The 20,785-nt window shown below is 46.3% G+C and overlaps 3 protein-coding genes across 6 annotated transcripts; all 3 read left to right on the top strand.

Annotated features, from left to right (window-relative positions):
- Positions 1-905: 905 nt before the first annotated feature.
- On the top strand, positions 906-7,268 carry tbc1d17 (TBC1 domain family, member 17). The gene is made up of 17 exons (XM_069709045.1): positions 906-994; positions 1,565-1,660; positions 1,768-1,845; positions 1,941-2,052; positions 2,188-2,371; positions 2,469-2,577; positions 3,090-3,260; positions 3,366-3,491; positions 3,570-3,673; positions 3,773-3,867; positions 3,954-4,070; positions 4,754-4,854; positions 4,990-5,089; positions 5,710-5,807; positions 5,938-6,054; positions 6,146-6,232; positions 6,543-7,268. Exons 1-17 carry the CDS (start codon positions 968-970, stop codon positions 6,699-6,701), a joined length of 1,881 nt encoding a protein of 626 aa, XP_069565146.1. The 5' UTR covers positions 906-967; the 3' UTR covers positions 6,702-7,268.
- A 5,202-nt stretch (positions 7,269-12,470) lies between these two features.
- Positions 12,471-13,950, top strand: ccndx (cyclin Dx). The gene is made up of 4 exons (XM_069709060.1): positions 12,471-12,734; positions 12,854-13,069; positions 13,256-13,588; positions 13,770-13,950. Exons 1-4 carry the CDS (start codon positions 12,471-12,473, stop codon positions 13,917-13,919), a joined length of 963 nt encoding a protein of 320 aa, XP_069565161.1. The 3' UTR covers positions 13,920-13,950.
- A 713-nt stretch (positions 13,951-14,663) lies between these two features.
- Positions 14,664-19,896, top strand: nucb1 (nucleobindin 1). Of its 4 annotated transcripts, none has more exons than XM_069708976.1 (13): positions 14,664-14,820; positions 15,802-15,919; positions 16,027-16,134; positions 16,226-16,358; positions 16,836-16,939; positions 17,054-17,239; positions 17,323-17,413; positions 17,520-17,578; positions 17,808-17,900; positions 17,999-18,088; positions 18,939-19,109; positions 19,242-19,368; positions 19,482-19,896. In XM_069708976.1, exons 2-13 carry the CDS (start codon positions 15,806-15,808, stop codon positions 19,550-19,552), a joined length of 1,347 nt encoding a protein of 448 aa, XP_069565077.1. In that variant the 5' UTR covers positions 14,664-14,820; positions 15,802-15,805; the 3' UTR covers positions 19,553-19,896. The 4 variants fall into 4 exon arrangements, with proteins under 4 accessions (XP_069565077.1, XP_069565074.1, XP_069565078.1 ...); XM_069708973.1 differs by having other exon boundaries at positions 14,717-14,820; positions 15,802-15,937; XM_069708977.1 differs by having other exon boundaries at positions 14,717-14,820; positions 15,802-15,937; positions 19,242-19,375.
- Positions 19,897-20,785: the final 889 nt, after the last annotated feature.

Here is a 20,785-nt window from a genome sequence, read left to right as displayed (position 1 = left end):
CCCTTTGTGCTCTGGTTTGGTCTCCACCAACTCCTGATGGAGCTATCTGCCTCCTGAGCGTCACCAAACTACCACAATAGACTTTTTTTTTTTTTTTCCACAGCCGTTACAAACTCCTATCTTCACCAACCACCCATTCATTTGATCATTTTATTGTCCTTGGTCACAATAATAATAAAAAAAATATATTGTAACATCTTTTAGGTTAGGTTAGGTTAGGTTAGGTTAGGTTAGGTTAGGTTAGGTTAGGTTAGGTTAGGTTAGGTTAGGTTAGGTTAGGTTAGGTAGTTACTTTATTAATCCCCAAGGGGACATTTTTTTCGCTGCAGCAGCATACAGGAAAGCAATAAAATAATAATAAAATAATAAAAAGCAATAAAATAACAGTAAAAAATATTAAATATAAAATGCACAGTATATATATATATATATATATATATATATATTTTATGAGCCTCAGTCTATCTTGTCTTTATATAGTGTATGTGCCCCTTGCAGAAATATGCATCGCTATTGTGCTCAGATTTTCAATTAAAAAAAAACCAACACCTCCAGTTCATACATTAAAAATATATTTTAAAATATATTATTCAAAATAACCAGAAACTAATATTACTACCTGACATAAAAGTGCGTTTATATGCCCTTCAAAATAACGTAAACTGGAGCAGTGTATCTTTTATATACAGTCAATGGCATTATTTTCTTTTTAAACTCTATTTAGAAACATGCATACATCTCGTTTCTTTACACGTCAGTCGAGTATCAGCTGCATTAGAGTCAATGCTTTACAATATATATATATTGTAAAGCATTTTAGGTATATATATATATATATATATATATATAGTGCCGTCTGATTGGCTACTTGTGTCACGTGACATCACAGCCCGACTTTTACGTCAGCAGGAAGTGTGGCAGTGTGACGTAAGGGTTTGTTTTGGATGAACGGCAGCAAAACAAAAACATGGAGCCCAACGTTGAAGATTACAAGGTACATTTCCAAGGTTTTTGTTGTTGTTGTTGTTGTTGTTTCGTTTGTATTGTTTTTCACGGGCAGTTTATTTCAGCCCCGCCGTGTTTACACCTTTTCGGCGGAGTTACTCGTTGGGAGTTAGCAGGACGTTAACACTCGGGAGCTAGCGATCGGTTTCCCAATAACGTGTCGATAAAAATCCAAATCAAAAATATGTGATCAGACCAGTGAACCCTGCTGGACTGTAGTTTTATCACAGTAAAGTCTCCCCGAGTTTGTAAGCCCTGAGGAATCTCTTCAGTCATGTGACATGTATGTGTCATGCATTGTTGTTTTTTTTGTTTTTTTTTTACCTGAAGAAATATTCAGCTCATTTTACTGGCATTTAAAGTACCAACAGAGTCCAACTGTGAAAGTTAAAGTCCTGGTTTGACTGGTTAGTTTTTTATATGTGACGTCATGAGATTATTTCTAGTGTTTGGGAGCCGGTTTGAACTACTTTAAAATCCAGAGACAACAGGACAAAGTTTCTGACCCACAAATGTGTATTCACTTTTTTTGGACTTTTTTTTTCTTCTTTTTCCTCAGCTGATATTCGAGAAGGAGGGCGTGTACCTGCACACCAACGCCAAGAAGAGCAACCAGGACACGAGCATCCCGGGCTTCATCCGCGTCGTGGAGCGAGTAAGCAGATCTGGGTTGAGCCGAGTCTACTTCAGGTACCCTCGAAAGAGGCGAGGGGGGAAAAAAACACCCCGCCGAGACGGCTGACCGTGTCCTTGTTTTCTCAGGCCGGCGTGCCGGCTTTGGAGTGGAGCCCCCTGGGGGACGAAGGTCGCTGCGCCCCCGCCGTACTCTACTCCAGAAAGGTCAGCGGCCGTCTGATCGATCGATACTGCGCGCCGACACGTCAAAAGGCGGTCGCCGATATTTATCTCTCCGATAATTTCCTTCCCCCGATCAGGACGGAGAAGGAGGGGAGGAGGACACGAACTTCGACCCCGGGTACGAGCCCGACTGGGCCGTCATCAGCACGGTGAAGAAGGATCGGGAGCACGTCCCGGTCAGAGAGTCAGGTGCGGTCCGCCGCCGCCGCCAGCTCGACTTTTGAGAAACCGGGTTTTCGGACCAACGAATATCCTCCTTGTACCCCCCCCACCCTCCCCTCCCCTCCACCCTCCTCCTATCCTCCCCTCTCCCCTCCCCCGCAGGTCAGTGGGCCTTCTCGCTGCCTCTCTGCGAGCTCTACTCCCTTCGGAGGGCCCGCTTCTCCCTGGGCCGAAACTTCCTGGTGCTGACGAGCCGGGGCGGCCACCCGCTGCCTCCTCTGCACTTCCACCGAGGGGGAACCAGGGAGCTGCTGCGGGCGCTGCACCGCTACATCATCCTGGACCAGTGAGTCATCTCATCCAACATATCGCATGGAGGGTGGAGGGGGGGGGGGGGGGCAAGATAAATATTAACCTCACGTGGTTTCTGTGGTTGTGGTCAGGTCACCGGTGGACGGGCGGCTGTTCCTCGCCTACCCCCACGACTCGGGCGCTCTCTCTCAGTCCTTCGACAAGCTGCATCTCCTCGACGACGGCTCCGATCTCGTCTCGGTAATTCCAGCTGATGTTTTTCTTTTTTTTTTTTTTATATCACCGAAAGTCTCTCGCCCGATGTTTAACTTCTCGGTAATTGAAGTCAAACGTCTCGCTGTTAAACCAAAAGTAGCAGCCGGAGTGAATGAACTCATCACAGGAACACGATGGAAATAAGCTCAGTTGTGAATTTTTTTTTTAATCCTCGATCAGTTTGAAACAAAAGTCTATATGAAGTCTGTCTTATTTTGTCAAATAAGTCTTTCTATCGGCGACAAAAACATGAGCCAGTTTATTTTTAAAGTGCGTATAAATACAACGTACGTTAACCAAATTGAAACCCGGTTAGCAATAAAAATTAAACTAAAGGGAATAATTCAAAACTATTTTAAGCCAAAACAACACCTGCAATTATACACGAGGAGACATTAATGCTGTAAAAACTCAAATCAGAAAATGTTAAATATGTTTCGAATGGAGAAATCTTCTCTTCGTGATTCTGCTTCTTCTCCCCCCCCCCCCTTAATCAGAGGTTCATCCAGGACCCGTACGCCACCACATTCGGTGGATTCTCCAAAGTCACAAATTTCTTCCGGGCGGCGCTTCGGCCTCCGGACTCCCCCGCCCACCCGCGTGGTCCTCAGGATCCCAGTTTGCCCTCCCAGTCCGACGAAGAGCCCGGATTCGAGCTCATCACCTGTGTGAGGAGAAGAAACAGCAATTGGAGTCGTGACGTTCGCGGGTTACGGATCGAAATGTAAACGTTGTTTTTTTTTGTTTTGTTTTTGTTTTTCTCCCCTGTTCAGGGCGTGGAGCTCGGCCCCAGACCCGACGTGACCAGGGGACCGGCTCTGGACCGGTGGGAGGAGTTTCTGGACTCCGAGGGCCGCGTGAGGAACCCAGACAGGGTCAAAGAGCTGGTGTTCCGAGGGGTAGGACGGTGAACCGGGTCACGGTGGATCTCCGGCTCCCCGTTTCAGCAGATCTTGACGACGCTCTTCTGTCTCCAGGGCGTCAAGCCGTCGCTGAGGAAGGAGGTGTGGAAGTTCCTCCTGGGTTTCTATCCGTGGCGCAGCACCGCCAAGGAAAGGGAGGACATCGTTCGGGCCAAGACGTGAGCGCCACATCTCCCCCTCCGCCGCAGAAACGCAGTTAAACCGTTGGGAACGTTTTCCTTTTTAAAGCGCCGCGCCTCCCCTCCGTGTGTCCGCAGGGACGAGTACTTCAGGATGAAGGTGCAGTGGAAGTCGGTCAGCGAGGAGCAGGAGATGAGGAACTCCCTCCTCAGAGGATACAGAAGCCTGATAGGTCGGGGCAGGAGCGCGCACTTTGAGTCGGAGCGGCCGGGTGGACGCGCCGGAGCTGAAAACCGTCTTTGTTGTGTGTTGTGACAGAGCGGGACGTCAGCAGGACGGACCGACAGAACACCTTCTTCTCCGGGAGCGACAACCCGGGCCTGGCGCTGCTGCACGACGTGCTGATGACCTACTGCATGTACAACTTCGACCTGGGTGCGTATTGAACGGCAGCCGGGCCGCAGTAAGAGCACGTCTTCGAGCGTCCGGCCCGCTTCGCTGCAGCGACGAAAAACGTGTCTGCTGCTTGATCATTTAAATAAAGAAATCAAATGAGGAGCGACGGTAAGAAACCTGAGCCGCAGTACGCAGTCCAGTACGCTGTCTTTTAAATATATCGCATTATTATTAAGAAGATTTTTTTTTTTTTAGCGGTAATAAAATGATTTTCGGGGACATTTCAATCATAAAATGATAAGTTTAGTTGTAAGGAACTTGTTTAAATGAGAGCTTTACAAGTTAAAAAAAAAAAAAAAAAAAGTCTTGTGGAAGACTTATGCACGTAAATTGGTGAGAGGACCTCCCCGCCCCCCCAGCCCTCCAAAATTAAGTTTTTTGTTTTCTTTTTCAATTAAAAACATGCAATTTGACATCATTTTGAACCATTAATACGACCAAATCTGTGGTTTTTTTTTTAAAAAAAAAGACAAAAAAGAAGCTAGAGCCGATGATAAATAAACAACATTTTAAAAAGCACAAAGACAAAAAGTAGTTTCGTTTATTTTGATGACCCAAAAGCTTCACATCTCATCAGAGAGCCTGAAGTCAAATTCAAATTCAAACTAACTGCAGCTAAAGGTTTCTTCAGCTGGACGCAGACATCCTGTGTTTGTCTCCAGGTTACGTCCAGGGGATGAGCGACCTCCTCGCTCCCATCCTCTTCGTCACCCAGAACGAGGTGGAGTCCTTCTGGTGTCTGACGGGCTTCATGGAGCTGCTGGTCAGTAAAAAAAAACAAAAACAAAAAACAACATCTCAGTATCTGTCACAAACCTGCAGCAGGTCAGGAAACTTCACACTTCATGTGTCTGACTGACTGAACACGTTTTATTTTTTTTTATGTTTTCCTCTGCAGCACCAGAACTTTGAGGAGTCTCAGGAGGCCATGAAGAAGCAGCTGCTTCAGCTCAGCGTCCTGCTGAAAGCTCTGGACCCGGAGCTCTGCGACTTCCTGGGTCAGTACCGACCAGTCCTCCAAAACAAAAAAAACGTACACTCGTATAGATCGATTGTTTCCGCCCCATGGAGGATCGTTTCCCCGAATCGGGTTCAGGCGCACGCACAAATTATATTTTTGTGTTCAAAGGACCAGTTGAACTTGAAAGTCCGTCGTCATGGCAACAGTCAAAGCCGTTTTGCAACACCGTCCGCCCGCCCGACCTGCCTCCTACCTTACAAGGAGACACGCCCGCATTATGCAGACATCATCTGAACCGCGTCACCAGACTGCCGTTCTCTGTACGACCACTAGAGGGCGCTTCGTTTCAGATCCTAACTGTGGCTGTGAATAAGCTGCTTTGCAACTAAAAGACCTGTGGCATGGTTTTTTAGGTTGTTTTTTTTCGGGAAGATGACATGTCTGATCGGTCGGCTGGTATTCAGACTGAATGGTAATCAAATTATCTCGAAGAAGCCCGGAGACGACGCTGGGAACTTATAGCAGCGAGTTATGAGTGCGACCTTTTGATTTGACACGATAATTATTATTCACGACGTACATAAACAGTCAGCGCGTGGTTTTTGTTGGTTTTTTTTTGGTCGTCTGTGAATTTGAACCTCTGTCCTCTTCCTTCAGACTCTCAGGACAGCGGCTCGCTCTGCTTCTGCTTCCGCTGGCTGCTCATCTGGTTCAAGAGGGAGTTCTCCTTCGAGGACATCCTCACTCTGTGGGAGGTGAGCGCAGCGTCACGTCATCTCAACCGAACTTTCCAACACGAAACTTGAACCTTCTCGGCCGTCGGGGAGTTCGTGTCGTTTCCTCGGGCCGGACCTTTATCATCGACGTCCCGTTTTCTTCCCTCAGGTCCTCTGGACTCGTCTCCCTTGTGACAACTTCCACCTGCTGATCGCCTGCTCCATCCTGCAGTCCCAGAGAGGAGAGCTGATCGGCTCCGACCACGACTTCAACACCATCCTGAAGGTGTGTGTGTGTGTGCGTGTGATCACAGATTACAGTATCTTTGCAGGCTTATTTACCCCCCCCCCCACCCTCCCCTCTGATTGGTCGGCAGCACATCAACGAGCTGACGATGAAGTTGGACCTGCTGACCGTGGTGTGCGGCGCCGAGGCCATCTACCTGCAGCTGGTTCAGTGTAAGGTGAGACGTGTGTCAGGAAACTCTCCCACTGTGTCCAAATACTATAAATATATATATATATATATCTACTACATACCTGCAATATATTTGTGTTGCCAAACGATGTTAACTACAGTACAATTTGAGGTACTTGTACTTTGCAGTTGTTCTACATCAAAGATTTTGCATAAAAACACCGATAAGCTTCGAACTGTAAAAAGCACAAACGAGAAGAGTTCTTAAAAATCTCAGGAGGTGAAAACACTTCATCACACGTCTGAATGTGACATCTTCTCCTCCCTCTTCCTCTTCCTCCTCCTCCGTCCACCAGGAGCTCCCTCTGAAGGTGCTGCAGGTTCTGGGTCTCTACGCCCCACCCAGCTCCGAGGAGGACAGCCCCGCGGACGGCGAGACGCAGCGCCTCCTCGGCCAATCGCAGGCCGGAGCTGCTGCCTCCTCCCACTCGGCTCCCGGTCCCTCTTATCCTTAAAACCTGCAGGTCAGCTGCTGGACAGACAGCCGCCCATATATTTATATATATGAAGTGGATCCAATGATGAAGACTGTTGTTGCGCGCCGTGGCAGGCAGGGGGCAGCGTCGAGGCTTCTTTCTTTTACAATCCACCAAGTTCGAACACTACAGCCGTCGTTGCAGAGCCGTTTTCCTCATCGTACGTATTGGTCCTCCTCTTCTCTCTCTGTGTGTCCACGTCTTTCTCCTCTCCGTCCTCCGTCTGACGCCGCTGGTTTCACGCCTCGTCTTAACATCTCTTTCTCACCTCGCGTCCTACTTTGTGTATTTTTTTAATTTAATTTTATCTCACTGTCCGCCCTCTACGGCTCCTGAAAAGGGAAGAAGATGAAGGATTGCACCTGGTTAGTGCTGCGCGACGTCATTCCAGCCCAATGCAAAGGGTTTTTTGCACGCCTTATAGCGGTCACGTTGCTGCGCGGCCATATTTTATGCCCTTCGAGTTCATCGTCTTGTGTCATGTATCATGTCGTGCCCTTTTCATCTGACGATTATTATCAAATAAATGGTTGAATATTAACAAAGCAGGCGGTTTTGAAACTGGACTTTTTCTGATGCATTTTCAGTGGTGGAAAGGTACATTTACTCCATTAAATACAACATTTTTTTTTTTTTTTTTTTTTTTTTTAAATCGCAATATTGATGTAACTAAATGTTTTTGAGACATTTCCCGTCCAGATGTTTCATATTCGCCAATGTTTCACAACAAAAAGCAGAAATTACAGGAACAGTCGGAAAAAAAACGTGTCCGTATCCCTGCAGTAGAAAGTTGTTTTTTAATCTTCTCACGACCCCTCAGATTTATTCTGTGACCTTTTGCAGGGGCCCGACCCACAGGTTGGGAACCACTGGACCGAACCCTAAAACCAACTCCACCTCCAGCAGCTACGACATTGACGCATCATTGTTAACAACATTTAATAATGTAATTAATTATTTATCATTAACGTGTTTAAATTTCAAGTACTTTACGTACATTTTGTAACTACATGTAGTTTTACTTCAGTAAAACCTCAGTAGAGAGTATTTTTCACATTATTAGTATTTTTATTAAGAGTAATAATTGTGCCACATTTTTACACGTTTCCTATAATCTGTAAAATAACTGCAGAGTTCAAAGTACAATATGTTAAATAATATATCTAATATAATCATTACATTTATCTTTAGTTATTTGTTACTTTTCAAATTGAAATGAATAATTATATGTAAATGAAGCCGTTATGATATAATATTATGTATAACATAAGACTTGATGCCTTGTTAAAAATTACAAGCTACCAGCAGTTTATAAAGTAAAAAAAATAACCTTGTAAAACCTTTAAAAACATCCATATTAATACATCAATAACTGCAAACCAATAATATAATGTGATTTATTCAAATCACATCGGGCACCCACTGTCCCGGGTACTTGTTATAATTTCATTTTAATGTCTACTTTTAAGACAGTATTAGTACTTTTAGAAGGCATGCAAACTTCAAACCACTGTAAAAATTTTTTTTTTAAAAATAGAAATACTAGAAGTAAAATAATACTTGAATTTAAGTAAACTGAGTTTGTGAGAACTTTCATATTAAGACTCAAACCAGATTTAAATATGATTGAAAGCGAGATAATCGTTTGTCAGCGGCTGATAGAAGAGAGGCGGCGGAAGGAAGTTCGGATTGTTACACAATAACTAAAACAAATATTTGTTTATGTGTCTGATCTTAACTTGTGAACTGGTTAAACTCTGACCCCCCCCCCCCTCCTCCTCCGCCTCCTCCCCCCTCCTCCTCGCAGCCAGCAGGTGTCTGTGTGAGGTGAATGGCGGAGGGTAAAATAGGACCTCTGTTCTCCACTGTCCCGGGAAATGAGCTGGAAAATGAGGGGCGGGGCCGCCACACCTCCTTCTCAGGCCCCGCTGCCCTCCCCCTTACCCCCCGACCCCCATCCTTGTTGTTTGAATACAGCTGCGACGTATGAATTTAACGGGGCGCTTAAACAGGCCGGGCGATCTGTGTCGCCCCCCCACCCCACCTCATCACCCGCCTCCCCCTCCCTCCCTCCGTCCACCCCAACCTGACCTCACTTGACTTGACAGAGACAAACTTACTCGGGCCTTCATTCAAACTCAATCTGCTTTCAGCTCCTTCTATAAGCCGGAGCTCGTCGACAGCTTTAGACCCAATATTCTCTCACTAATGCTTCAATCGGAGGATTATCGCGTCTTCATGTCGTCATTATGCCGAACGTCTCGGGAAAAGCTGCCGTGCGCAGCAGATAATGCGGACGGAGATCTACTCTCAGCTGTTTGCTTTTGAAATCTAGCTTTTATTTTCCTAAAGTTTCACTCAAAGTTTTTTTTTTGTCCTTTCGGACAAATTTACAACTTTATGAGTATTTTAAAGGGGAAACGTTGGAATATTGTGTCGATAAAGGTTCATAAATTTTATATTTAAGGCTGGCGAAATTAAACATAATTCCTTCTGATACATACCAACACTTCAGGGCAAAAAGTACAAATTCCCTATAGAGTGAGTTGCACTGATATAAAAGATATAAAAGAGTTCCTGGTCTGTGAAATGAGTCCGATGCGGAAGTGTCTTAAGCTGCAATACCACCGAGCGCCACTAGAGGTCGGCTCCAAAAAGCCTCCGGCTCCATAGACTCCCATTCAACTTCTCTCATCAAATACAAAGTCAATAAAATGTCTCCATCAGTTATCTCGGTGTTGTTCGCTAAAGTCACTCCTTCTTATTAGTTTTCTGGAGGTCCATCTGAAAATAATCCCTCATTCATTAGAAAATAAGCTTCAAGAAGACCTGTTTTTGGGGGCGTGTCTGTTTGATTGACAGGCCCACGGGATGTAGTACCGTCGGGTTTCCAATCAGATCAAATCAGATTCACAAATTCAGATTAAAAAAAATATAATGAGTTATTTTGGCCCAGCAGAATATAAAATAATTTAACATGACCAATACGATATTCCTGCATTATACTGTATATTGTTAATATTAACACAATATAATAATAATAACCCACTAAAGTAATTGATCTTTTGATACTTTGAGTACATTTTGCAATTAAAATATGTTCATATTTTTAGCAAAATTACATTTTCAGTGCAGGACAGTTTTTTTTTTACATCAGTATTACCACTTTTTATAAGTAAAGGATCTGAATTGTTCCTTCACAACAATAAATCTGACGTCTGTTTGAGTTGAAGAAAAGAAATTTAGCTAATTGATTTCATGTCTTTCCTCCTCGTAAAAAAAAAAAAAAAAGGCACAGCTCAGACACCAAATTTATTGTCTCATAATAGTTGTTTTTTTTGGGTTTTTTTCCCAAGTTCTACTTCAAAACGTGTTTGTCTAAGAAACTGAATCTTCCTCTTTTTCGGGTGGATGGGGGATGAATTATTGATGGTGTCGGCTCGGCCATTTAACTCCCATCAGAAACATGAAGCCTCACGTGTGTGAAAAGCCACCTGTAATGAGCGTGTCAAATACAATCTGTATTCTCCACTGGTTGAAGTGTCGACCCCTTTGTGACCATCAGAGGACTCCCGGGGGAGTGTGTGAAAAGTGTGTCTACCCCTGTGAAGTGTGAAGTGTGTGTGTGTGTGTGTGTGTGTGTGTGCCAGCAGCAGCAGCAGCAGCAGGCAGAAGGCCAGGGCCCGTTGTCTGACACTGATTTGTAAAGGGAGACAATACGGCTCATTGACCTGCCCGGCTCCACTGTCTGTTGCACATACCTCGCCCGCCCTCCCCGGTGGCTCCGCTGCTCTTTAAACAGGAGCAGCAGATTGCTGCAGGCTGCAGGGGAGGGTGGAGATGGAGGTTGGAGGGGAGGGGAGGTTAGAGGGGAGGGGAGGGGAGGGGGCGTCCACGGGACACAGGTTGCTTTGACAATGAGAATCCCTCTGAGAAAAAAAGAGACACACAGAGACAAAACTTTAACAAGCTATTTTTTTTATTTGTTTACCTTTAGCTCGTCTCTCAGTGACGAATTAATAATAAAAGGTGAGAAATATTAAGATTTATTAGATTTAATGTTTCCACTTAAATTCGTCTTTTTTTTAATTTTTTTTTTAGGATGCTGAAGAAATGGTTTGTCTTGCCCTAAATCGCATGTTTGTTGGCTGCTAAACTTAAGAGCAAGGCGGCCAATAAATATGACGCTCACCGCCGATTAACCTCGTCGATTGTTTCCTCCGTAAACGGTCATAAGTTTGTTTTGCGTCGAGTATTTTTTTTGCGTTTACGGGTCGTTTTGTGGACGTTTTTGGAAAATTTTGCTTTATGAAAAGTCAGAAATAGTGAAAACGTGTGTAATCTAATTTTTTTTATGCATGTTTACCACGTGTTGCAACTTGTGATAACGTGGGGAAAATATGGGGAAAAAGTTTTCACAATGAGCTTCACACGTTACACCGTGAAGATGTTCCAGTACCACGCGTGCACAAATCACATGTCATGTGATCACGAGTTTTTTTTGCACGTGAAGTTCATGTGTTTTTTTTTTATAAGGGTGGTCGATGCCCTAAAGTACTACATTTTGTTTAGAAAAGTATCCTAATAACCCAAAAATATTTGATTTACATAAAGAAATGGAAGAGTGAAAAAAACAAAAAACTTTTAGGTTAGGTTAGGTAGTTACTTTATTAATCCCTGAGGGGAAATTTTTTAATTCAATTTTAATTTTAACATTTAAGATGCGGACACCTGCAAATTTGGGGCTTTTTAAAAAAAAATTTTTTTATTTTGCTTCAAAAAAAATCTTAATATAAAAACTGTTACTGTTTATTCTTTTGTCAAAAGAATTATCAGTTAATTACAGTTTTTTTTCAGATTATTTTATCAGAATAAAAATGTCCAGTATTTAGCGTGAAAAAAGACAAAATACAAAAATCTTGTGTCTTGTGGCAGAAATTCGGTTCATATTTTCTCATCTGTCAATCATCTCGTGACCCTTCAGGTTCGCCGTGCGACCCGAACGTTGGGACGCTGAAGGTTCGCCCTCTGAAAACGTGCTCGTTTCTGTCGGATATAAAAAGTCGTGGTGACGTTTTTTTTTTTTTTTTAAAGGAAACCAAAAAAGTTTGGCGAATATTTGGGGCGATGGATAAAATATCACAACTCGAGGATATTCGGTCCGACAGCAGGACGTGGGTTTTTTTTTTTTTTTTTTAAACGTCCGTCCATCAGCCGCTCGACGCGTTTCCTCCGGCGCCGGCGCCGTAAACAAACACCCTCCTCCTTTTGTCATCCACGCCCATTGTCAGAGTCTGGAGGTGACCTCTCCGCTCCTCTCGCCCCTCGTCGCCTTTCCCCTCGTCCTCCCTTCTCTCTTTTCACTGTCGAAGACAAGCTGTTGCCGGGTCCCTGCGGGCCACTCCCTCCCTTGTCTGCTCCTCTCCGCTCCCTCCCTCCCTCCCTCCCTCCCTCCCTTCTCTCTCCTCTCTCTCGCGCTCTCCCCACCTGTTGGAAGCAATTGTTGAGCCGGGCCTCATTGTTGGGCCCCGTTCGTATCATTTCGTGTCACTCACGGGGGTCCACGCCCCTCTCGGTGCCGGTTCCCCTTCCCTCCGCGGGACACTCCCCTCTCTGCCCGGCTCTCTCCCCCTGCTGGGTATAAAACTCCGAGAGGACGGTTGAGGAGAGAGATTCAGCCGAGGGACAGAAGGGACAGAAGCTCTTGACTTTTAGCTCCCGTTTTCGGAGTTCCCATTTTTACCCCAGATGGACGGAGGCATGTCTGTGTCTCTGTGGTGCGAGGAGGCGGAGGACGACCAGAGTCGGGTCCGGGACGACACGCGACCCCACGGGCGAGCGGGAGGGGGCTCGTCTCAGCTGCGGGCCCCCTGGGACCCCACGGTGTCGGGGCACCGGGTCATCCAGAGGCTGCTCCACGTGGAGGAGAGGTACATGCCCTCCGTGCTCTACGTCACCCTCATCCAGCGCGACCCGGAGCGCCGCGAGGAGCTCGCCAAGTGGGCCCTAGAGGTAGGGGGGGAGGGGAGGGGAGGGGAGGGGAGCGCCGGGGTTCTCCTCCTGGTCCCGACGTCGTCGTGGCAACCGCGATGCTGATGTCTCCCCGTCTCTGTTCGTCCTCCCTCTCCCAGGTGTGCTGCGAGTGCGGCTGCGACGAGGCCGTCTTCCCCCTGTCCGTCTCCCTGATGGACAGGTTCCTGTCCGCGTCCCTGTCCCTGCCCGTCTCGCCGTACTGCCTCGCCGCCGGCTGCATCCTCATCGCCTCCAAACTCGCCGAGTGCGACAACGTCGCCGCCGACGCGCTGTGCGCGGCCGCCGAATACAGCCTGCAGCCCTCCGACCTGCGGGTGAGTTTGTTTCACGGCATCCACGAACACCACGAGGTGAAAAAGATCCAAATAAATGAAAATCAATCTGATTTCGTGTCTGTTGTCGAAAGACAAACTCGACACCGAATATCAACCCGCTTCCGACTTTTCCTTTCCCGTCGAGGCGGAACTACAACTGACATCTTTCCGCGTTCCTCCCGTCAGGAGATGGAGCGCGTCGTCCTCGCCGCCCTGCGGTGGGACACGGCCGCCGTGACCCCGCAGGACTTCCTCCCGCATTTCCTCGCCTGCGTGGAGGAGCTCGGCGACTCGGAGGAGGAGGAGGAGGATGAGGAGGAGGCGCTGCCGTCCACGCTGCGGCGGCACAGCGACACGCTGGCCGCCATGTGCGTGTGCGACTCGCGCTTCCTGGGAGCTCCGCCTTCGCTGGTCGCCGCGGCGTCGCTGAACTGCGCCCTGCGGGGGCTGGGGGGCCGGGGGCCCGCTCAGCTGGCGCTCGCGGGCGAGGCCCTGGCCGAGCTGTGCCAGACGGACCTGGTGAGGCCTCCTCCTCTTTTATTCAGCCTAAACGAGGCTCTGTGTTTTATCATGAAAGGAGATTTTTTTTTTTTTAAGACTGCAGACTTGACAAAAAAAAGACTTTGTTTTTACACTCGTGTCAAATAGAAGAAGCCGCTTTCACGTCTAACTGAAGGTTTTTCTCCGTCTTGCCCTGCAGGCCGTGCTGCAGTGCTACAGCGAGATGGTGGAGTTCGGCCTCCGTCAGCGGCTCAGCAGCGGCGTCCAGCAGTCCCCCGCGGAGAAGGACGACGGGGTGGAGAGCGAGAGGCCCGGGACGCCCACTGACATGAGAGAGATCGATTTCTGAACACTGAATCAATCAAAGCCCTTCATCAGTCAAACTGATATAAATAGACCTCAAAATGCTCTGATATGTTCTTTATATATTTTTTAAATGTCTTCATTGAGTGACTGTTAATTTATTTTTGGCTTTATTTATTTGTGAACAGTGTGTTTTCCATTTGCCATATCTGATTATCTACTTCTATTAATTTTATTGTAGGCTTGACGTGTTATTTTGATGCTTAATATTTATACTTTTTTTTTAATATAATTTATTATCACGTGCAATCGTTGCGTCTTTTAATGTTAATTTATTTCAATTTATTATAACTTTGTGTTTGTTCATTGAATTGAATATAAATCTATTTTTCAAAGCTATTAAAAGAAAAACTGTTTGTACATAGTTTGATGTATGTTTTACAGTGATGATGCGTTCAGGTGCTAATCATAGTACGTGTAAAACTGCAAGCTTGAGTTAATTGTTTTTACTTTTTCGCTGTTTCCAACAGAAATCTTCAGTTCATGTGCTGTTGATCTTTTTCTCTAAAGATAGCGAATTGAATTCTATTTAAAAAAAAAAAAAAAAAGTAATTTCAAGACCAATTTTCTGATAACGTGCACAAAACCAGAAAACAACCGACTACAATACTTAAAAAGCTGATTTGTCTCACGTTTGTTGTCAGAAGTTACTTTCATCACTGCAACGTGACAACAATGTAATTATAATGCCACCGTTTTTTTTTTTTTTTGTTTTTTTTAAAAAAATTCGTAAACAAACGACGCGATTCATTATGTCCGAGGTTACCTGAAGGCGGCATACTGGGCCAGCGCTGCATTGTCGTGACGTCAATTTTGTCCGACGCAAACACGGAGCGCAGCTCGGAGCAGATATTAAAACAGCGCGGTAAGACACGAGTTGTTTACAGGTGATTTTGTGAGCTTCATAACACATTTTGATTGTTGTTTCAATGGCGAGAAAGACCGAGTGAAAGGATTAAGAGGGGAGGAGGGAGGGAGGGGGGGGGAAACCCGCGAGATAAAAAAAAAAAAGGAGAACAACGCGAGAGGGTCGTGTGGGTACCTGTTATATCACCTGGGAAATCAAATTTAAAGAATAAATAACGTCTGAAATGAGGTACGAATCTTCCACGGCTTTAAGAATACCGCGGCTCTCCGTTTACAGGTGATTTACAGGTGATTACACCGACGGAAAGACGCGCTTTTGTGCTGAAATACCTTTTTCCGCATCCGTGTTCACCTTTTCTTTTTTTTAGCTCGAGCTACAGACACGGAACAACATAAAATACCAGCTGTCTCATTAACATCTGGTTTTTATATTCAATCAAGTCGCGCTTTTTTTTATTATTATTTTTTTTTTGTACAATTATCGCGTTATTTCAACTCGAAAAGAGGCTCAAGAAATGAATCGCTCCGCCAGACTCCACTTAAGAAATGTCATATTTCTGTTGTCTCGTCGACAAATCCACCGAAAAGAAAGAAAAAAACAGTGTTAGACCTTTTTTTGTATTTTCCTATAGTCTACTAGTGAATTCGGCATTATGGTGTTACACACCAGCCACCAACCAAAACCCAAATACTGGGACCGACAAGTGTCGTGTCATGGGACTGTTTTGCTCGGGGTTGCTCATCCCGTCCTGCTGACGTCATCAGTAACACATTATGGAGACATGTTTTGCTGTACAGTCTTGCGTTTGAATATATTTGCGTGGGCCGGTGTAGGCTGGGAGGTGTGTCATGTACATGTACAAGTACAGCGGTGAATAAAAGTTTTTAAAAACAAGCCGACGTTTGAATGAAGTCTGGTGTACAGTAACTGGTATTTAACAGAGAAGAGACCCGGTGTGAACTATGATGTTTTTTTTTGACGTTGTGTCTTCACATTGAAGGAGGATGAACCTGAAACCCACCCGGCCGCCGCTGCTGCTGCTTCTGTCCATCGCCGCCGGCGTCTGGTCGGTGCCCATCGACCGCAATGGGGGAGCCAACCAGGAGCCCAAAGAGGAGGTGCAGGAGGAGAGCATGGTACCGGCCTCGGGTCTCTGCTACTGTTTGACACGTTTCCATGTTCTGAGATTCAGTTTGTTCCGTCTTCTGTCCATCACCTGTCGCAGGACACCGGACTGTACTACGACCGGTACCTCCGAGAGGTGATCGAGGTTCTGGAGACGGACCCTCACTTCAGGGAGAAGCTGCAGACGGCGAACACGGAGGACATCAAGGTTTAGCGTCTCTCTTCCTCGTCTTGTCTGTCCCTCGTAGCTCGCGGGTTTACTTTTGTTTGACGCCGACTGTCTCGTTGTTGTCCGGCAGAACGGGCGTCTCAGTAAAGAGCTGGACCTGGTCAGTCACCACGTCAGGACCCGCCTGGACGAGCTGAAGCGCCAGGAGGTCTCCCGTCTCAGGATGCTGCTGAAGGCCAAACTGGACAGCACCAACACCCAGAGTGAGTCGGCGCTGAACCGTGTGTGTGTGTTTGTGTTTGTTTTTATATCCATGTGGGGACTTGAACCTAAATGCTCACGAACTCGGGGAGGAGGAGGGGGAGGGGGGAGGGAGGGTCATGAATGAACGAAGGTCCACACGGGTGCAGGAAGGGAGAGATGCATTGTGTTTTAAAGTGTGTCCCCATGTGGATGGTTAAACGAGAATGTATGTGTGTGTGTGTGTACTTGTACAGCTATCCTTGCGAGGACCAGTTTGACTTTTAGACCACCTGCTTGAGGACATTTTGACAAAGGGCTGTTCATTTCATTTCACTGTCTGCAGTCCATATTTGTCTTTACACATATGAGAATTGGGTTATCGTAGAAAATGTACGTTGATAAACGCAGCGGTAGAAGACGCACAAACGAGAAAAGAGAGCGGCACGTGTGCAAGTTCACGTTTTGGACTTTTTAAAATGTCAGATTTGACTGCGCAGGTGTTCAGATGGATCACGTCTCCCTGCTCAAGCAGTTCGAACATCTGGATCCTCACAATCAAAACACCTTCGAGGCCAAAGACCTGGAGCTGCTCATCTCCACGGTAACGCGCCGCCGCCGACACACACACACACACACACACACACACAAAACAAAAAACGGAAGTCGGCTCGTTTCCGACCCGTTTCCGACCCGCTCGCCGTCTCGTTGCTTCCAGGCCACGAAGGACCTGGAGAACTACGACGCCGAGAGACACGAGGAGTTCAAGCGCTACGAGATGCTGAAGGAGCACGAGAGGCGCGAGTACCTGAAGGGCCTGGACCAGGAGAAGAGGGAGAAGGAGGAGAAGAGGCTGCAGGAGTTGAAGGAGAAGCACCGCCAGCACCCCAAAGTCAACGCTCCGGTAGGCCGAACGACGGATTTAAATCAGAAACGCTGCGCGGCGACGGCCGTCTCTCAATTTCTTCGTTGTGTTTTGCCGCTCAGGGAAGCGTCGCTCAGCTGCGGGAGGTCTGGGAGGAGACGGACGGACTCGACCCCCAAGAGTTCAACCCCAAAACCTTCTTCAAACTGCACGGTGGGGGAGGGGGGAGGGGGGGGAACAAAACCTCTTTTTGTTTTTACCTTGAAATGTAAAAGTAAAAAAAAACAAAGGTCCTCATTTCTGCTCTTGATTCATTCAGATACGAATGAAGACGGCGTTTTAGACGAGCAGGAGCTGGAGGCGCTCTTCACAAAGGAGGTAAACAAAACAAACATCCTGTTTAGGTTTTATTCAGTTGAATCTTTTAAACTCCTGGATGGATGAACATCTGTTTCAAAATACAGCTGTTTTGTCTGCGCTCCTCATTTCCTGCAGGCTTTTTTTTTTTTTTTTTTTTTTTTTTTTATGTATATATAAAGGAAAACTTTTTTTTTTTTTTTTTTTTAGCAGCCGCTGACATCTGCTGACTTTTCTTCTCCTCCTCCAGCTGGAGAAAGTCTACGACCCGAAGAACGAGGAGGACGACATGACGGAGATGGAGGAGGAGCGGCTGAGGATGAGGGAGCACATCATGAAGAACGTGAGTCTGAACTCTTTCCCTTGTGTCTCGCTGCTCCGTCTCGACTCCGAGACTGACGCCTCTCTCTCTCTGTCTCTCTCTCCTTCCTGTGTGAAAAGGTGGATGCAAACAGAGACCGGCTCGTCAGCCTGGAGGAGTTCCTCAAATCCACAGAGAAGAAGGAGTTCAATAACCCCAAGGAGTGGGAGGTAAGGAGCTTCGAGAGGTGGGGGGGGGCTGAAGGTGGATGTGGAAGTGGGCGGCTGGTTGGAGACGCTGTGGTTCGGGTCCCAGGACGACCCGAGGGGATAAACTGAGGGAGGATGTCAATATATAATATATATATATAAAACAATATATAAAATATACCACAATAGGATGGGAGATTGTTTCTGTTGCTTCACGAGGAAATATTCCAAGTTACGACCCGAGTTCCTCACGTTAGCGCGACCGCTGCTACGTCAACATCCGTGATGTCGTCACGGACCTGAAACTGGAGCGGAGAAACATTTTCGATTTTAGATCAAACATCCGTAAACGGTCAACGGAGACTCCCCCGAAACGCTTTCAGAAAGTCTCAACGGCGATGAAGTGACGAGAGGTGTTTCTGAGAGGGGGCGGGACTTCGTTTGTTCCAAGACCCGAAAGAAGGCGCGTCGGGGTCAGGAGACGCCCGGTGAGTTTTCTTTGCGTCGCCGTGAATTCGTCCCCGTCCCCGTCCAGAGTCGGACCGTCAACACCGAGTTCCACCGGGACCCTTCTGAGGGGAAAACATTCGCTGCAGACCACCTGAACTGTGGCGCCATGGCAACAGGGTTCCCCATCATGACAACAAGCAACCCCTCCCCCCGTGATGGTGACATCACAGATGTTCAGGTACCAGCGGTCACGTGACGAACTCGGTGATGACGCAACGTTGGGTCGTCGCTTCCCGCCTGCTCATCGTATAAATTGTGTCATCAACCAATTGTGTGTGTGTGTGTGTGTGTGTGTGTGTGTGTGTGTGTGTGTGTGTGTGTGTGTGTGTGTGTGTGTCTCTCTCTCTCTCTCTCTCTCCAGACTCTGGACACCAAGCCGGCGTACACGGAGGAGGAGCTCCAGGGATTCGAGGTGGAACTCCGGGACAAAGAGGAGGAGCTTAAGAGGAGGGCGGAGACTCTTCGCCAGGAGCAGGACCTGCTGAGGGAGCGAGGCAAAGCCCTGGAGGCTCAGAGGAGAGAGTACCAGCAGGTACGTGTCCCGACACGTCGCCCGAAAACGCTCTAGAAAAATGGATCATGGGAAATCGACAAGGGATTGGGTTTTTTTTTTTTTTTCCGCCTGTAATAACAGATATAATAAATTGTGTTTCTTTAACTTCAGGCGGTCTTAGAAATGTCTCAGAGACAGAAAGAGCAGCAGCAGCAGCAGGCGGCGGACGGGCAGCCTCCCGCGGGTCCTAACGGAGAGCTACAGTTTCAACCACAGACACAGAAACCTGAAGATAAAGGTGAACCGTGAGTGAGACGCATTTATTTCCCGTTTGTGCGGATTTATCAGTTGTTGTTTATTTTTTATCAAGTGAATATTCCTCCTCTTCTTCTTTTTTTCTCTCTCGTACAGAAGGGAAAGCTCCAGAAGTCCAGAATAATCTGCCGGCAGAGCCTCCGCAGAATCTGCCTTCACACACTTAACGCGCTCGGACAGCCTTAACACACACACACACACACACACACACACACACACACACACACACACACACACACACACACGCACACACACACACACTTTGTTTTGCACTGACACAGATATCCAGATGGGTTCTGCAAACTGAATCATGTGAACTGTGTAAATTCGGAGGGACATGTTGTACTCGTGTGTTCATTTCTGTGGTCTACATTCGATTTAAGACGTCAAAACCGACCAGATATTCAGTACCTTTATTAAATTTTCAGAAATCTTCAGTTTCAGGGAATGCTTTCGTTCTTCAGTGTAAACTCACAAACTCGTCCTCAAATAAAGTCTTAATTTAAAAACACGCACGCCTTGAACTCGGGTTATTTGGGAGGCACCGACGAAGGAGGGAAACACAAGTTACATTGAACTCCTCCAAAAAGAATCGTTTTTATCGCAAAGTTCAGGTTTTACAAAGACACATTTTGCATTTAAAAAAATAAATAAAACATTCATTCAAATTTTTTTTAACCACGAGTCAAAAGAGCAGAAAGTTTAAAAACACAAAATAAATGTGTGTTTAGTCAGGAAACTTCTAAACTATTAAACATGTTTACATTATGCAATTTACATTTTAGAATGAAGTAGATAAAGTAGACCTCCTCCTCTTCCTCCTCCTCCTCCCACCCTCCTCCTCCACTGTCATGGCTCCCATGGGACCCTGCTGGTCCTTGTTGTTGTCCTCTCATCAGTTTGCCACTGAGGACATTCCTATCTGCATTCCTGTAACCAGCTGACCTGCGGTGACCCCGCGGGGCCCCGCCCCCTCCGGGTGTCCCTGCAGCTGCCACCTGTCAGTCACCGCCGTCCTGTCAGACAAATATAGACGTCTCAGAAAAATCTGTCGGCACCATGAGGTCAAGTGTTTATTACGATGCAGTTCACGCTTTCACAAACCTTAACAGTTATTAAGTTTCAAGGATATTATCAACTAAAGTTAATTAATAAAAGCCTCGGAGCAACTTTAAAATGCTTCTTTAAACGCTTTTCATTATTATTTGTATCATTTATGAAGATAATCGCGAGATGACGACAAAAGTAGAGTTCTAATTGTTTCTCTAACTTTTAAAGCAAAATGAATCAAAGCAAAATGAGATCTATCGTGTATTCAAAATGTTAATTTTGCTGCTGCCGCTTCCCTTTGTTCAGTGTGGAGAAACAGAAGTTTGTCAGAAGTTATTTTCAATCAAAAT

This window comes from Brachyistius frenatus, unplaced genomic scaffold (genome assembly GCF_029030835.1).
Source record: "Brachyistius frenatus isolate BFR_SWC_R1_liver_20210118 unplaced genomic scaffold, ASM2903083v1 Contig_80, whole genome shotgun sequence".
Taxonomy (NCBI): domain Eukaryota; kingdom Metazoa; phylum Chordata; class Actinopteri; family Embiotocidae; genus Brachyistius; species Brachyistius frenatus.
The sequence above is the reverse complement of the archived record's forward strand: the minus strand, read 5'-3'. Positions and strand labels throughout refer to the sequence as shown.

What these genes read in the sequence shown, in the direction of transcription:
- tbc1d17 (XM_069709045.1), top strand. Translation starts at nt 968, where the DNA reads ATGGAGCCCAACGTTGAAGATTACAAG. An exon ending in ACGGCTCCGATCTCGTCTCG is followed by an intron (nt 2,578 to 3,089) that starts GTAATTCCAGCT and finishes CCCCTTAATCAG; the next exon opens with AGGTTCATCCAGGACCCGTA. An exon ending in ACTTCAACACCATCCTGAAG is followed by an intron (nt 6,055 to 6,145) that starts GTGTGTGTGTGT and finishes ATTGGTCGGCAG; the next exon opens with CACATCAACGAGCTGACGAT.
- ccndx (XM_069709060.1), top strand. Translation starts at nt 12,471, where the DNA reads ATGGACGGAGGCATGTCTGTGTCTCTGTGGTGCGAGGAGGCGGAGGAC. An exon ending in TCGCCAAGTGGGCCCTAGAG is followed by an intron (nt 12,735 to 12,853) that starts GTAGGGGGGGAG and finishes TCCCTCTCCCAG; the next exon opens with GTGTGCTGCGAGTGCGGCTG. An exon ending in TGCAGCCCTCCGACCTGCGG is followed by an intron (nt 13,070 to 13,255) that starts GTGAGTTTGTTT and finishes TCCTCCCGTCAG; the next exon opens with GAGATGGAGCGCGTCGTCCT.
- nucb1 (XM_069708973.1), top strand. Translation starts at nt 15,806, where the DNA reads ATGAACCTGAAACCCACCCGGCCGCCGCTGCTGCTGCTTCTGTCCATC. An exon ending in CGAACACGGAGGACATCAAG is followed by an intron (nt 16,135 to 16,225) that starts GTTTAGCGTCTC and finishes GTTGTCCGGCAG; the next exon opens with AACGGGCGTCTCAGTAAAGA. An exon ending in GGGAGCACATCATGAAGAAC is followed by an intron (nt 17,901 to 17,998) that starts GTGAGTCTGAAC and finishes CTGTGTGAAAAG; the next exon opens with GTGGATGCAAACAGAGACCG.